We start from the raw sequence: 13,300 nt of genomic DNA on the forward strand, positions 1-13,300 counted from the left end.
AGCCCAGTCTTCACACCTCCGACTCTCAACAACACATGTGATTATTATATAAAGAACAAAATCCACTGTTCTTACCTGGTAGTTTAGGAGAGAACACTGGATAACCAACGGGTACTCCTACTCCAAAGCCACCATAACCTTTCAGAAAGAGGACCAAAGTCTTATATTAACTTAAGTATCACACCTACTCTGCATATTGTACAGCGGAGATTTTAGCTGGAACAATATACCCAATATCCCAATCCTCCTTTGTAGACTGTGGAGAAGGACAATGGTAGGACACTATGTGACCTTTACCCATTTGCTCACATTTTGGGTCTCTTTGGTAACTAAGAATGCTCATAGAATACAATGCTGACTATTTACCAGCTGATCAACTGAGGGCGATTCAAGATACTATCTGTAATCTCTAAACCAAAAGAATTGCATTTGTTGACTCTTAGGAATGGCAGTGAACCAAAATTCCAGTCATGAATTTCTTTTTTAAATGTGTGAATGATTTATCAGGATTAATTCATGTAACAGGTACTTCACTGGTAGAATTCTAGCTTCATGGAATAATAAAATAAAACATCAGGTGGATTATTTTAGTCTCTTTCTGACAGGAAGTCAAAACACTATTCTATACAAACCATTACAAAGAACAGTAACAGAAATATTGTGGCTAACAAGCTTTAATATTTGGCTTGACTGAGAAATGTTTTTACCTGCTGGGTATCCGTACTGGCCACCAACACCTGAAACACCAACCACAATTAATTAGGAAATGCAATGACGAACCAAAAGATTTTATACAAGAAACAATGTACATATCAGTCCCCAGAATAGGTAGTGAATAAAAAAAAACTTGAACAGCATGACATCGGGAATGAAATCCATCAAGCTAACTCCCGAATAATGCACAAGTGCCTCATCATAGGCCCCTTCCCCACTTCCTCAGTCAACCTTCTACAAGCTTAGGTTTAAGGTAACCCAGAAGGATGATGAATTATTTTCATTGAACCACTTCCTCAACCATGACACCACTCTGAACACTTATGTCTTCCCAACCATGGAGTGAATTCATTACAAACCATGGACAAGATGTATACATCTGCATTTCTGTGATAAAATTCAATGTACCTTCTACATTGCACAGAAGGCAATGTCAGCAGCGACATGACAATTTGGAAATCGGACAGGCTTTAGCTTGGGAAACTAGCTAGTCAGTACCAGAAGCTAATGTACTGCACTTCTGGTTCTTGCAGGACTGTAGGACATGATGGGGGGATGGGCTTGTAATACAGGCTGCCCTGTATTACTGGTACAATTAGAAATCTTGAAGAGCTGCTAACAAATAAATATCAGCCCATTGATTTCACGGTAATCTTCCCTGTGATATTGCAAAGAATATTATATCACTGTATTCCTCCTGTTGTAGAGCAATGTCATATTAGACTACAATGACTTGTATTAAAAAGGACATAATAATCAATATAATATTTGCACCTGCTTTAGGTTTCAAACCAGTTCCAGTTGGGACACCAGGAAGAACACCAAGCCCAAGACTCCTCCCTGGATACACAAATCAGAGGAGCAAAGACTTTAGAAGCATTTCAAAGGAACGGCCTTTAGCTTTTTATAGTCTTAAGAGATATACTTTATCAGAAACAGAACTAGTGTCCCTGTACACAGGCATTCCAGTGGCATTCATCTGTCCATCTGGGATACTGATGTACAAAACATAGCTTGCATCTATCTTAATTCAAAGTAACTAACAGCAATCCAAAGTAGAATGCTACATTCCCATTAGAAAGTGAGAGAGATAGAGAGATAAAAGCTCCCAAACATCAAGGAGCAAACATGAAAGGTGCACTGCGATCTTGCATTACCTAATGGGAATGAATCTATAAGAAGTGAAATTAAAGAGAGGTGAACTCAAGAAGCCTTAGTACTTTGAACTTTATGACATTCCTGAGAGAAACAGAGGTAGAGCAAGGAATCTCAGGCTAAAAACTAATGGGTTTCCTATCCTCAGTATTGTCAGAAAGAGTTTGATATAATGACTGCAGAACCGGTAAACCTAAACAACACATGAATCAATAATGCAGTGACTGGCTGCCGTATGAACAACTGAACCCAACGCATGGATCAGTAATCACTGCAATAACTAGCTAAAGTATGAAGAACATACACACCACCATTTATGAGCAATGATTGAAATGATACTGCAGCATCAATATCTGAGAATGTATTTTCAGCAATCAGGATTATAGATTACACCAGCAGTCCCGGTAGCCATGCTGAACATACTACAATTCAGTCTGATGACAGATCACAGTAGTTGGAGCCAGCGATACTGTCCACATTAGCATTTACTAATACACCCGCATGCACATACCTGGATAAACACCAGGAACACCTGCGCGTGGAACCCCAGCACCTGGAATGCCACCAACACCTGTGACAACACAGTCAGCGTTACAAGGACATATTATAAATAGAACATAATCACCCATGATATCAATAACTGGAGGCTGCATTAAGCAGGGACAACCCCAGTGCCACCAATCATTGGAACACCTGGCTCAATATCATTAACAATTCAACTATTACCATTCACTATTATTAACTGGCTGCAAGATTAGTATTTGGTATAATATTATACATGTATAATAACAACAATAATAATAATCCTTGCATTTGATATAGTGCCTTACAATGTCAAGACCAGCTGGTTTAATTAATGAGTGTTGTAATATCTAGGGAGGTATGAGTTGGAACAATTCAAAGAAAGTACAGTATTACAGTCTTTCCCCGACTTCATAGGGTTTCCTCACGTCAATATATGTTATATCTGTATGTACCTCTCAATAATAATACTTGTATTTGATATAGCGGTTTTCACATCTTTGAGACGTCCCAAAGTGCTTCACAGGATATACTGTAAAGTGGATTGACTGTATATTTGTGGCCTCAATATGGGATCGAGAACACAATCTCAATGTTTATGCGATTCATAATACAAGATCCAAACTCACTTTCAGTCTCTTTTCTGAACCTAACTTTGTTTGACTACCCTACAGCGGTAGTGCAGACTACCCTAAATATCCCAACAGTGGATATTTATTGTTAATATTCTGTGTTTCGCCAGTTAAATGTTCGCACCTGCACGTTTAGCTGCTTTAGCTGCTTTGGCTGCAGCTTGTAATCCTGCTGCACCTACACAAAAGCAAAGATCAGTAATTATTAATCACACATCCCACATATTCTGCCCACCCATAGGCTTGCAAGTTCCTCAAAATTGCTGGCGGAAGACTGAATATACGATCAATTCAGATCATAATCAGATAAAAAACACCAATGAAGATGATGACACCCATCCTTCCTTTTTTGTTTGGTCAGCCAGGCAGACGCTGGTCACTTTTTGTACATTGATCTGTCTCTCTTGTCGGATGACAAATTGTTTTCAATGATCATGATTCATTCAGTTTGAAAGCAATCACCCAATCAGTTTGTAAGCGATAAACAAGAAAGTTACTGTCTTCTAACTGGAAGGCTGCCTTGTTTAATATTTGTCTTGAAAAGTCTTTCACAACACTTTTTTACAACACAAATATGCTTTCCATCTCCTCCCCAAGTGGAGGATCCATTGATGAGGAAGGGGTATAACAGGTGTTCCTGCGCATGGAAATGTTGAGGTTAATGTTCCAGGTGGGTGGTACCCTCTACATTTGTTGCAGGTCATTTGTTGGAAGTAAATTTGGTTGTAATTGAAGATGGTTGTTTCAGGGTCTTGAGGTGGGTCTTGAAGATGCCAAGGGAGGGGGCGAGACGGAGGGACTGCGGGATGGAATTCCAGAGGGTGGGTGCAGAGTGGCAGAAGGCCCACCCGCTGATAGTGGGATGAGCGAGGCGGGGGATGTGAAGCAAGCCAGAGCCCGCTGAGCGAAGGGAGCGAACGAGATGGTAGGGGGTTAGGAGGTCGGAGAGATAGAGGGGAGCAAGACCATGGAGAGCTTTGAAGGTGAGGACCAGGATCTTGAACTGTATCCTCTGTGTGATGGGAAGCCAGTGGAGTCAGGCGAGGATGGGGTTGATAGGGTCACGGAGCCTGGTGCGGGAGAGGACACAGGCTGCGGAGTTCTGGATGAGGAGTTGGGGAGGACTGACAAGCAGTGAGTTTGCATAGTCAAGCTGTGATGTAATGATGGTGTGCGTGAAGGTTTCAGCAGCCTGCGGTGTGAGACAGTGACAGAGCCTGGCTACGTTGCAGAGGTGGGGGAAGGCATAGCGGATCATGGCGTTAATGTGGGGTAGAGAGGATAGTTGAGGGTCGAACAAGATTCCAAGGTTCCAGACTGGCTTAGCAAGGTTGAGTGTGCAACATGGATGGTGATACTGTCAGCGCCTGAGGTGAATCAATGAAACGAAAGACTCGTACCGAGACCAGCTAACCCACCGCCAGGTACAGTTCCACCTTGGTAAGGGTATGCTGCTCCTTGGTAAGGGTATGCTGCTCCTTGGTAAGGGTATGCTGCTCCTTGCCCATATCCAGGCAATCCTATTTGTTGATGAAAGAAAAGATTTAAAATCAGGGCCAACAAAAAGTACAAACGGTATGAATGAAAATGAGATTGGTGGTGTTATAGTATTCTGGACAAACTCCATCAATTGCCAGCCCTGGACACAAAAGTGGCCACCCATCACAGCTGGACTTACTCCCTTCTCATTAGGACATCTGCCAGGATGGCAATATGGAAAGCTAAATTTACCGCCACTCATACAGTAAGAGTTGCATAGACTCACACATACCTGTGCACAGAATTGACAAACCCTGACCCTCCCTCCCCTCAAGCTCCAAAAGCGGGGCCAATCGTCATGCCGCTTTAATACTATGAATGACTGAAATTAATTTAAAACAAAAGTGATCTTATTCCCTGTTCTGCTGTGATTTTTCAAACTACCTCATCTTCGAATTGGTGGAAGTATTCACCCGCGAAACACCCATTTTATAGTATATCCTGGGAAGCGCTTTGAAACGTCCTCCTGATATGAAAAATGCTATGCCCAACGTAAGGGCTATTACAATATTACCTTTTCCTGTACCAGGTACTTGTTGCCGTAATACACCAACTCCAGGAACCTTTCCCCCTGTCAAGAAGATAGAATAAAGGATAATCATTATCAAAAACCTTAAAGTTGGGCTTGTAGGTAGAGAAGCATTAATAATAAATAATAATAATTCTTGCATTTGATATAGCACCTTATCACGTCATTGGAACAATTCAAAGCGCTTCACAGATTATATTTTAAAGTGGAGTGACCGTGTATTTTGTAGGTGAAACATGGCAGTCAATTGTGCACAAACAGTTGTGAATTGAGTGACCACATCTTTTTTTGTTCCAAATTCCTCATTGAATTTCACTGCAGTGAAAATCACATGTAGTTTGGTCAAATGGAATCACGATTTATATGGAGCAGTGAATATTCTGAATTGTGAGATCAAGCAGAAGCTGATTTCCACAGCAACGGACATCTCTAACCTCAATCACAAAATGCATTTTCTTCAAAAAATACTTTTGGTAATCATAGTCCATTGCAGTCTGCAATCAAAGCATTGGCATTCCATGGCACTGACTGGATTCTGCTCCAATGGGATAACACAGCCTTTCATCTCTAATAATTTATCACCACTTATCTGAATTATATAGTAACATCTCAAGCTTGCGTCTTTCTGGAAATGGAACTCTAAAGCTGAAGGGAAGAGATGGCAAGACAGCAATAATTTAATGGAATTTGTCTTAAGTAAGTACAGTACTTGGCGGGCTTGAATTTCTGACTATTGCCCTACTTCAAAAGTGATAGAGCAGTCTCAACAAAACAGTCTATTTGAGCCAATAATATGAACTGTGCTTATGAAGCATTCATCATTTGCCTGCAAGACAAGATGGGCAGAGTGGCTGCTGCACACCAGATGCTCTCCAGCTGCCGTGACTGCTCTTTATTTGGCAGTAGAGCCTAAGATGACAGGATACTGGTGATGTTAAATAGTAAGCAGATGCTGGAATGCAATTCAACTTTTTGTCAAATGACCAAGTAGTGACTATCTCTCTGGGGGTCAGTGAAAGGAAGGGGGAGTGGGTTGGGGGGGGAGGGGGAGGGGTATTGGGATCCCCTTGGAGCTGAGCTGGCTTCAAAGTAACGAGGCAGCCCACTTCATCCCTACCCACAAATATGTACTGGTACAGTGCAAATCTAATCCAGCAGTTGGGCACCAGAAGTAGAACAGATTGGGGCACGATTTCTCCTTAGTCTAATGAACGTTTCAATTGTTAATGTTTCAGGTCAATGAATGTCAAAATCGAGACAACCCTCTGTGGCAGTTCAGTAGTCCAGTTCCTGAGCCAGGAAGATCCACAGTATTCCAGGGCTCTGTTGATGACAACACTGCCCCAGCCTCATCGGTAGGACTTGGAAGGGCACATCAACAACAACAACTTGGATTTATATAGCACCCTCCACGCCGGACACCAATCACTGGGACTCTTCCCAAATAATATTAAAGGATAAAAGAAAAGTGCAGGGAAATGGAAAGGTGCAGGGAATTAGAATTAGAGTACACAGTCCAGTGGCCTTTTTCTGTATTAAAACTTCCTAGTATTTTCCAAATGGAACAGCTGGTAACCACCATTTGAGGTCAAATATGTGAGATTCACAGGATTAGTAAATAATACAATATCCAGATTGATTTAGGGCCAACCCTTTGCTCAGATTCAACCTCCAGTTCAACTGCTCTGAAGTTGGATCGTGAGCAAAGGAAGCTCCTGGCGTCCATTAAGAGAAAGTAAAATGTGGACATAGTACATGTGTTCCACCAGATGTGTACAGTCATTCTTAACAATTGTGCTAGCGGAACTTGCTCTTGAAAGGCAGATAATGATAGGTAATAAGGCAGCCCACTTTACCCTGAACTATAACTATGTATACTGGCTGTGCAAATCCAATCCAGCAGTTGGGCACCAGAAGTAGAACAAGTTTGGAGCATAATTCCTCCATAGTCTAATAAACTCTTCAATTGATTCATCTAAATTCAGGTTGGCACTATCCACTCTATGTATAATGTTGATTTTACAGACCAGCTCCACAGAGGTGATTTTCGCTATGACTAACCTGTGTAATTCCTCCAATTTAACCATTATATCATTGTGGTGCAAGGGTTGATGTCAAAACCACTTCCCCTCTGAGAATATGCTTAATGTGCCTTTCTCACTTTTGTTTTCCATAGCACAATACCACATTGACTTCTTACATTCAAATTTAATGTGGTTACAATAATTAGCACCATTTACCACGGAAATAGGAGCTCGGAAGAAAGAGACGTCCTAAGGTTCCCTGGACTCCTCCCGCTCCAGGAACTCCTGTTAAACCAAAAGAGCAGTTACTATACAGACACTTTGTAATGATTAATAACGTATACAAAACAAAGCCGACTATATGTTACTTCATATTTTTAAAAATTATGAATAATATTCCAGTGTCATTAGGAAATCTTGCTTACTTCCAGTTACTGTGCAGTAAACGGTTAGGAAACTCTCAACTTGTTAATAAATGGGATGCGATTTAGATTCGAAAAAAAATGGATTTAGTCCTTTCACACCCAATAATATGAATTTAACCAATCAACCTTTAAAGGATTATTTCATGCTTGGAATACCATATTCGGGCATTCCTGAGCCTGGCGCAGAACACATTAGTAGATTGCCCCGGACCAATGTCAGAGATAGATAGAAGACAATGAGACAAGAAGACTTGTGTAGAACTATTCCTACCTAAAGGTGTTTTAGATAAAATAAACAAACCTACCTATTATTTAAAATCCGGAACCTAGCTTTAAAGGTCATTTCTGCTATCCAACCACCAAATTCTGCAAATACAATGCCTCACTATTGACTATTCTACAAACATATTAATAATAATCCTTGAATTTGAGATATAGCAATTTATCACTGAGATGTGATGTAATTACTTCAATGTAATTAACTGGATTAAATGAGGGGGAGTGGAAGGGAGCAGGAATATGCCATAGTAGCTGGAAGAGTTTGTTGGGATCAGGATACTTTCCAGGATTTATTTCTGATTTTTATGTTTTTGAATCAGAGACTGAACCCTAAATAAATATTGAATATTACTCATGTATTACGTGTTTATATTACAGGCAACACACAATCTATGAGATTTTGACCAAAAACTGCAGAGTTCTGGATGATCTGCAGCCTATTGAGGGAAGAGTTGGGGAGGATGACAATCAGGGAGTTTGCGTAGTTGAGCCTGGATGTAATGAATGCTTGAATGAGGGTCTCGGCGGTCTGTGGTGTGAGACAGTGGTGGACCTGAGTGACGATGCGGAGGTGGGGGAAGGCAGAGCGGGACATGGCATGGATGTGGGGGTAGAAAGGATAGTTGAGGGTCAAACAAGATGCCAAGATTCTGGACTGGCTTAGTAAGGTGGAGTGTGCATCCATGGATGCTGATGTTGTTGGACCAAGCTGGTCCATTTAATGAAGGTGAAGGATTGTAAGGATCATTTGCCCTGATGTTTCCTTAACCAGCTCATTTACTTAGATAAATGCTATGTTTAAAACACTTTGTCCATTTGAAACTAATTGTTTTTAGACTCAGCTGTATCTTTAACAGATACTAATATGAAACACTAATAAATGGAGTCCTGTAGCTCAGTGGTTAGAGCACTCGCTTTGCAAGCGAGACACCTGGGTTCAATTCCAGGCAGAGGGCGAAACCTTGGGTGAGTTTCCTTACTCCACACTCCTAATAATAATCCCTCCAAAACAAAACAATAATAAATTGGTCATTTTCAATCCACGACTGTTTGTGGGGACGCTGCTGCGCGCAATTGGCTGCCGTGTTTCACCCACAAATATACAGTCAATTCACTTTACAGTCTATTCTGTGAAGCGTTTTAAGACGTCTAGAAGACGTGAAAAGCGCTGTATCAAATGCAAGAATTATTATTATAAATATAGACAAATATAGATCTCTAAATAAACTGATTGCTCTGCAAGTCCTACTTGTGAAATTTGCAAATTGTAGAAATGTATGAATACCTGCAATCTGAATTAAGATTGTAAAATAGCAGATGGCCCAAGGCCAAGCTTCTGTGAATATTAATATTCAATCAAAATTATTTTAATTATTACTCTTAGGTTGCTAATCTGTTTTTAATACAATTTATTGCTTCATTCAGCAAGGGACTATTTCCAGACAGTGTGTGCAGAGGTCAAATTAACATCACTGAATCACTCAATTAAAGTGTTGCTCAACAAGATTACCCTTCCTCTGTCTTGCCAATAATACAGTGCCTCTGTAGAGTTTGCTGCTTTCACATACCAAAAAACCCCAGAAATACTCAATCTCATGCACTCGTTAATCTATAGAGGTACAGAATAGTAAATTGGAATCAAGGCTATGTTTGTATGGTTTCTATTTGGGGCAGCACAGCCTTTTTCATGAGTCATATGGTCTCAGCTTTAAGCTTGTCCCAGTGTAGCTTACATACTGTTAGCAGTCTGCCAAACAAGAGCACTGTATTCCATCACTTTGCAGAACTTTGAGCTTTCTGGAATCCAAATCTTCCATCAGCTTTCTAAACTTCATTTTTTTTCCCAGTATAACTTTACATACAACTAACAATCCAATACTCTTAATGTTTGTTAAGCCTGATCAACCCTGATCCAACTATGAGCTCAAATATACTTTTCAGTATTACTCTCTCACTGTAAATTGGTGTTGGATAGGAAACTGGCGTTGTGAGGATATTGCTCACAGTAATGGTCAAAGTCACGAATGACATTCTGTCCATCTGTGACCCAGGTTCGCTCTGTCTCCTTGTCCTCCTTTACCACTCTGGGTCTGGATCCCTGACTGCCCAGTGCCTTGGGACTCCTCCTGATGTAAAAGGCGCTGTACAAATGTAATTTGTTATTGCTGTAATCTTCCGAACTGGAGGTTTGTGGACAATGTCAACTGATTTTCCTCATCAGTTATTAATTTGACCTTCACACCACTGAACAAAACACAGTTTCTAACCATCATTACGTTTTAGTTAATACAACATTTAGACTTGGCCCCACAATGATTTGGCAGTTTAAACAACAACAACAACAACTTGGATTTATATAGCGCCCTCCACCGCCGGACGGCGTCTCAGAGCGCTTTCAACACACTATTCAATCCACCAAACAAAAAAAGGTTTGATGACACTTACTGTTGAAAATAAGAAACAATGGGTCTACCATATACCAATAACTAAAACAACAACAGCCGACTTTAGGTTAAACATCAACTCCACCACAATGTGAAGTTTCTGCCCTTGAAAAGTAGCGCCTGAATTTCCCGTATAATCCCCTGAGCGGCGCTCGTCCCTCAGTGAGGAATGTTCGCTGTGGGTTGTGTCACTGATCGCTGTGTGTGTGTCCTGTACCTGTGGCCTTTTCTGAATTCGTCTTTATAAGTGCAATTGGATCGCTGGTGTATGCACTGCCTTCCCGTTCCCTGTGTTATTGACCGCCGTTCGGGGTTTCTGTCCTATCAGCAGCTGCACAACCACTTGAGTCACGTCCATAAGCTTTTGTTGAGAGCTTTGGAATTCATTCTGATTCTCTACTCTGCAATGGAAAGCTATTGACCAGGAGAAAGAGTGCGTTTAGTCAAACTTTCATTGGCATAGCTCGGCTTCTTCTCGGCAATGGTGGTACAGTGAGTCTCAGTTCTGGAGTCAGAAACAGAACCATCAAAATCAGGATTTATATGGAGCCAACTTCCAATTCCTCTTGACATGATGTCCACCTTCAGCAAGAAAACAGCAATGCAAAATAAGACCCGTTCTGAATTATCCTGAACGGTGTGAGGTGATTGGATTGCAAGTAAAGCTTTAGTAAATTGCAATTTGCAAGAATGTACAGACAGTATTTATTGTTGTGCCCGACATTCCTGACCGAGAGGGTATCTGCATCCATTCTGCCCCGAGAGGTACAGCAGCGGTGCTTGCACTTCACACCAGCAATGGCAGACTCGGATTAGCCACAGCGGACACAGTATATACATATATAACATATAATATATATATATAACATGACACCGATCGGAGAAAGTGCATTGATCTGAGCAAATGGATTAACTTCTGAGCAAATCCATTGCCGACGTGTCTACTTGTCTGGGCGACAGGGAACGGAACCGAGTTCATTTGAATAACTTGAGACCCACATCCATCCACCAACCCATGTCTTTACACACTCCATCCCAACAATCCTTTATAAACGGGATTAGTGTATTCATTACAAGGAATGTCAGTGGATAACGCTCAGGTAAAAAGCAGAATGATGGGACAGTGGTCTTGTCAGTCCTCGATGATCGAGAAGTTCCATGTATGGAATCAGTAAGTGTACAGGTTCTTGTATGAAGTTATAATAATAATAATCTTTCCTGTTGATATAATGCTTGTCACGTCTTCGAGACGTCTCAAAGCGCTTCACAAAATACACTGTAAAGTGTATATTTTGTGTGGGGGGGGGAGCGCGGCCGCCAATTGTGCACAGCGGCGTCCCCACCAACAGCCGTGGACTGAGGGACCACATTTTTTGGGGGTAAAATGAATATGATGAGCTGGAAGATTAAAGTGCAAAATAGCCGCTGCACAGAGAAGCCGAATGAGGGACTGTGGTTTGCCGTGAGATAGCCAGAGGATCTGCACAGTAATGCTGCACATACACACCGAGCAGAGAAGGCGGTGGGTACACGGCCGTCTTACTGCACAGCTCTGCAATGCACACGCCACCCATTTGTTAGGAAATCATCAGATCTTCACTTTACCCTCAGTTACACTTCACAAGTCAGAGTTATTGGTTACATCGATTATGGAAAGTATCGGGAGTTCGGCGACAGTAACTGAGTAACTCAGTCCACATGACAACTCAGTCACGGCGTATAGTACAGAAACCCACAGAAAGAGGAATACATTAATATATAGGCGTATGCATCAATAGTGGTGTATATACAGTATTAATAGAGGTATATGCATTCATTAAGATATGTACATTGATAGAGGCTTAGAAACCGAGAAATATATGCTCAGAGCGGCAGGAAAATCACAGGAAAGTGAGAGATTGAGAGAAAAAGGCAAATGTAACATCATCACTCTTACAAAGCGACGCAGTCCAGATATACCGTTACACAGACACACACACACACCCCCCCACACACACCCCCCACACACACCTAAGCATTTGTTGATAAATCTCCAGAATTCTTAACGATCAGAATGCAAACTCCAACTCCACACTTATGCACTCACTCTGCGCTGTACTTCGCAGCACTTTCGTTTGCAGAGCAAAGCCCCGCAAACGAAAACTAAAACCGAGACAACTCCTGGGGTTCGTTTCAGGGAGAGAGACGGAGCTGAGAATCGGAGCTTCGAGAGAGGCGGAGAGGGGGAAAAAAATGATTGTCTCCTCAGAGAAACGGCCAAACTCCCTTTGTATAGAATGATCAAACTCTCCAAAAGCAAAGGGTGTACTCCCTGCTCCGGCGCAGAGAGGGGGAGCAGAGCAGAGCAGAGCAGAGCAGAGCAGAGCGCGATGTGGGATCACTGAGGAAGGAGCCGCGCTGTGGAGCACTCACCTCCCTGTAGAGATACTGCAATGAGAGTGAGGAACAGGCATCCATGTGAGAGTGTTACAGCCATCTTCCCGGGCACTCTGCACAATACCAACTCACCACAACTCCAGCCGCTTTTATTCACTTGACCCTAATTGCCACTTGCAAGAGTAAGATGCGGACAATACGTAATTAGTGAGGGACCCGACTCCCTCTGTCCTACAACTCATTTCACTTCTCTCTCCGGTTGTTTTTTTTTCCTGGCCAGTCCTGCCAACATTGCACAGCCCCTGCCAAGATCCCAGCAATTGCGTCTGTTTTCTCTGCCAGGTCGTTTGCATGCACTCTGAGATTTTATTAGGAATAGAGAATAGCGAGTAAGCCAGATAAGGCAATGCAAATTGTCATGCAAGTCACAGGGAGACAACACATCAGACTGTCAGTAATTCTGCATTCGATTTGTGTTCTCTGCTTTATGTGGTACACCGTTTGAAGTGAGATAACAATAATAATAATAATTGCATTTGATATAGCGCCTTAGCACGTCTTCAAGACGTCTCAAAGCATTTCACACATTAACAAAGGAATCAGAATCTATCTATACCCATCTATCCAGTTTACATTTGATTTGTTGGGATCAGATAGATGA

General features: G+C 41.7%; 1 protein-coding gene across 15 annotated transcripts in view; it reads right to left on the minus strand.

Moving 5' to 3' along the window:
- The window catches only part of LOC103180507 (elastin), a 49,014-nt gene extending 36,039 nt beyond the window's left edge, over nt 1-12,975 (minus strand). For all 15 annotated transcript variants that reach the window (XM_042338505.1, XM_042338511.1, XM_042338510.1 and 12 more), the window contains exons 1-9: nt 12,676-12,975; nt 7,332-7,400; nt 5,077-5,133; nt 4,424-4,543; nt 3,148-3,201; nt 2,381-2,440; nt 1,489-1,554; nt 708-737; nt 76-138 (exon numbers count right to left, since the gene is read on the minus strand). In XM_042338505.1, the coding sequence (XP_042194439.1) occupies nt 76-138; nt 708-737; nt 1,489-1,554; nt 2,381-2,440; nt 3,148-3,201; nt 4,424-4,543; nt 5,077-5,133; nt 7,332-7,400; nt 12,676-12,739 (583 nt within the window). In that variant the 5' untranslated portion in view covers nt 12,740-12,975. The remainder of the gene's footprint in view (nt 1-75; nt 139-707; nt 738-1,488; nt 1,555-2,380; nt 2,441-3,147; nt 3,202-4,423; nt 4,544-5,076; nt 5,134-7,331; nt 7,401-12,675) is intronic.
- Between the last annotated feature and the right edge of the window lie 325 nt (nt 12,976-13,300).

Source organism: Callorhinchus milii, unplaced genomic scaffold, assembly GCF_018977255.1.
Source record: "Callorhinchus milii isolate IMCB2004 unplaced genomic scaffold, IMCB_Cmil_1.0 Scaffold10, whole genome shotgun sequence".
NCBI classification, from domain to species: domain Eukaryota; kingdom Metazoa; phylum Chordata; class Chondrichthyes; order Chimaeriformes; family Callorhinchidae; genus Callorhinchus; species Callorhinchus milii.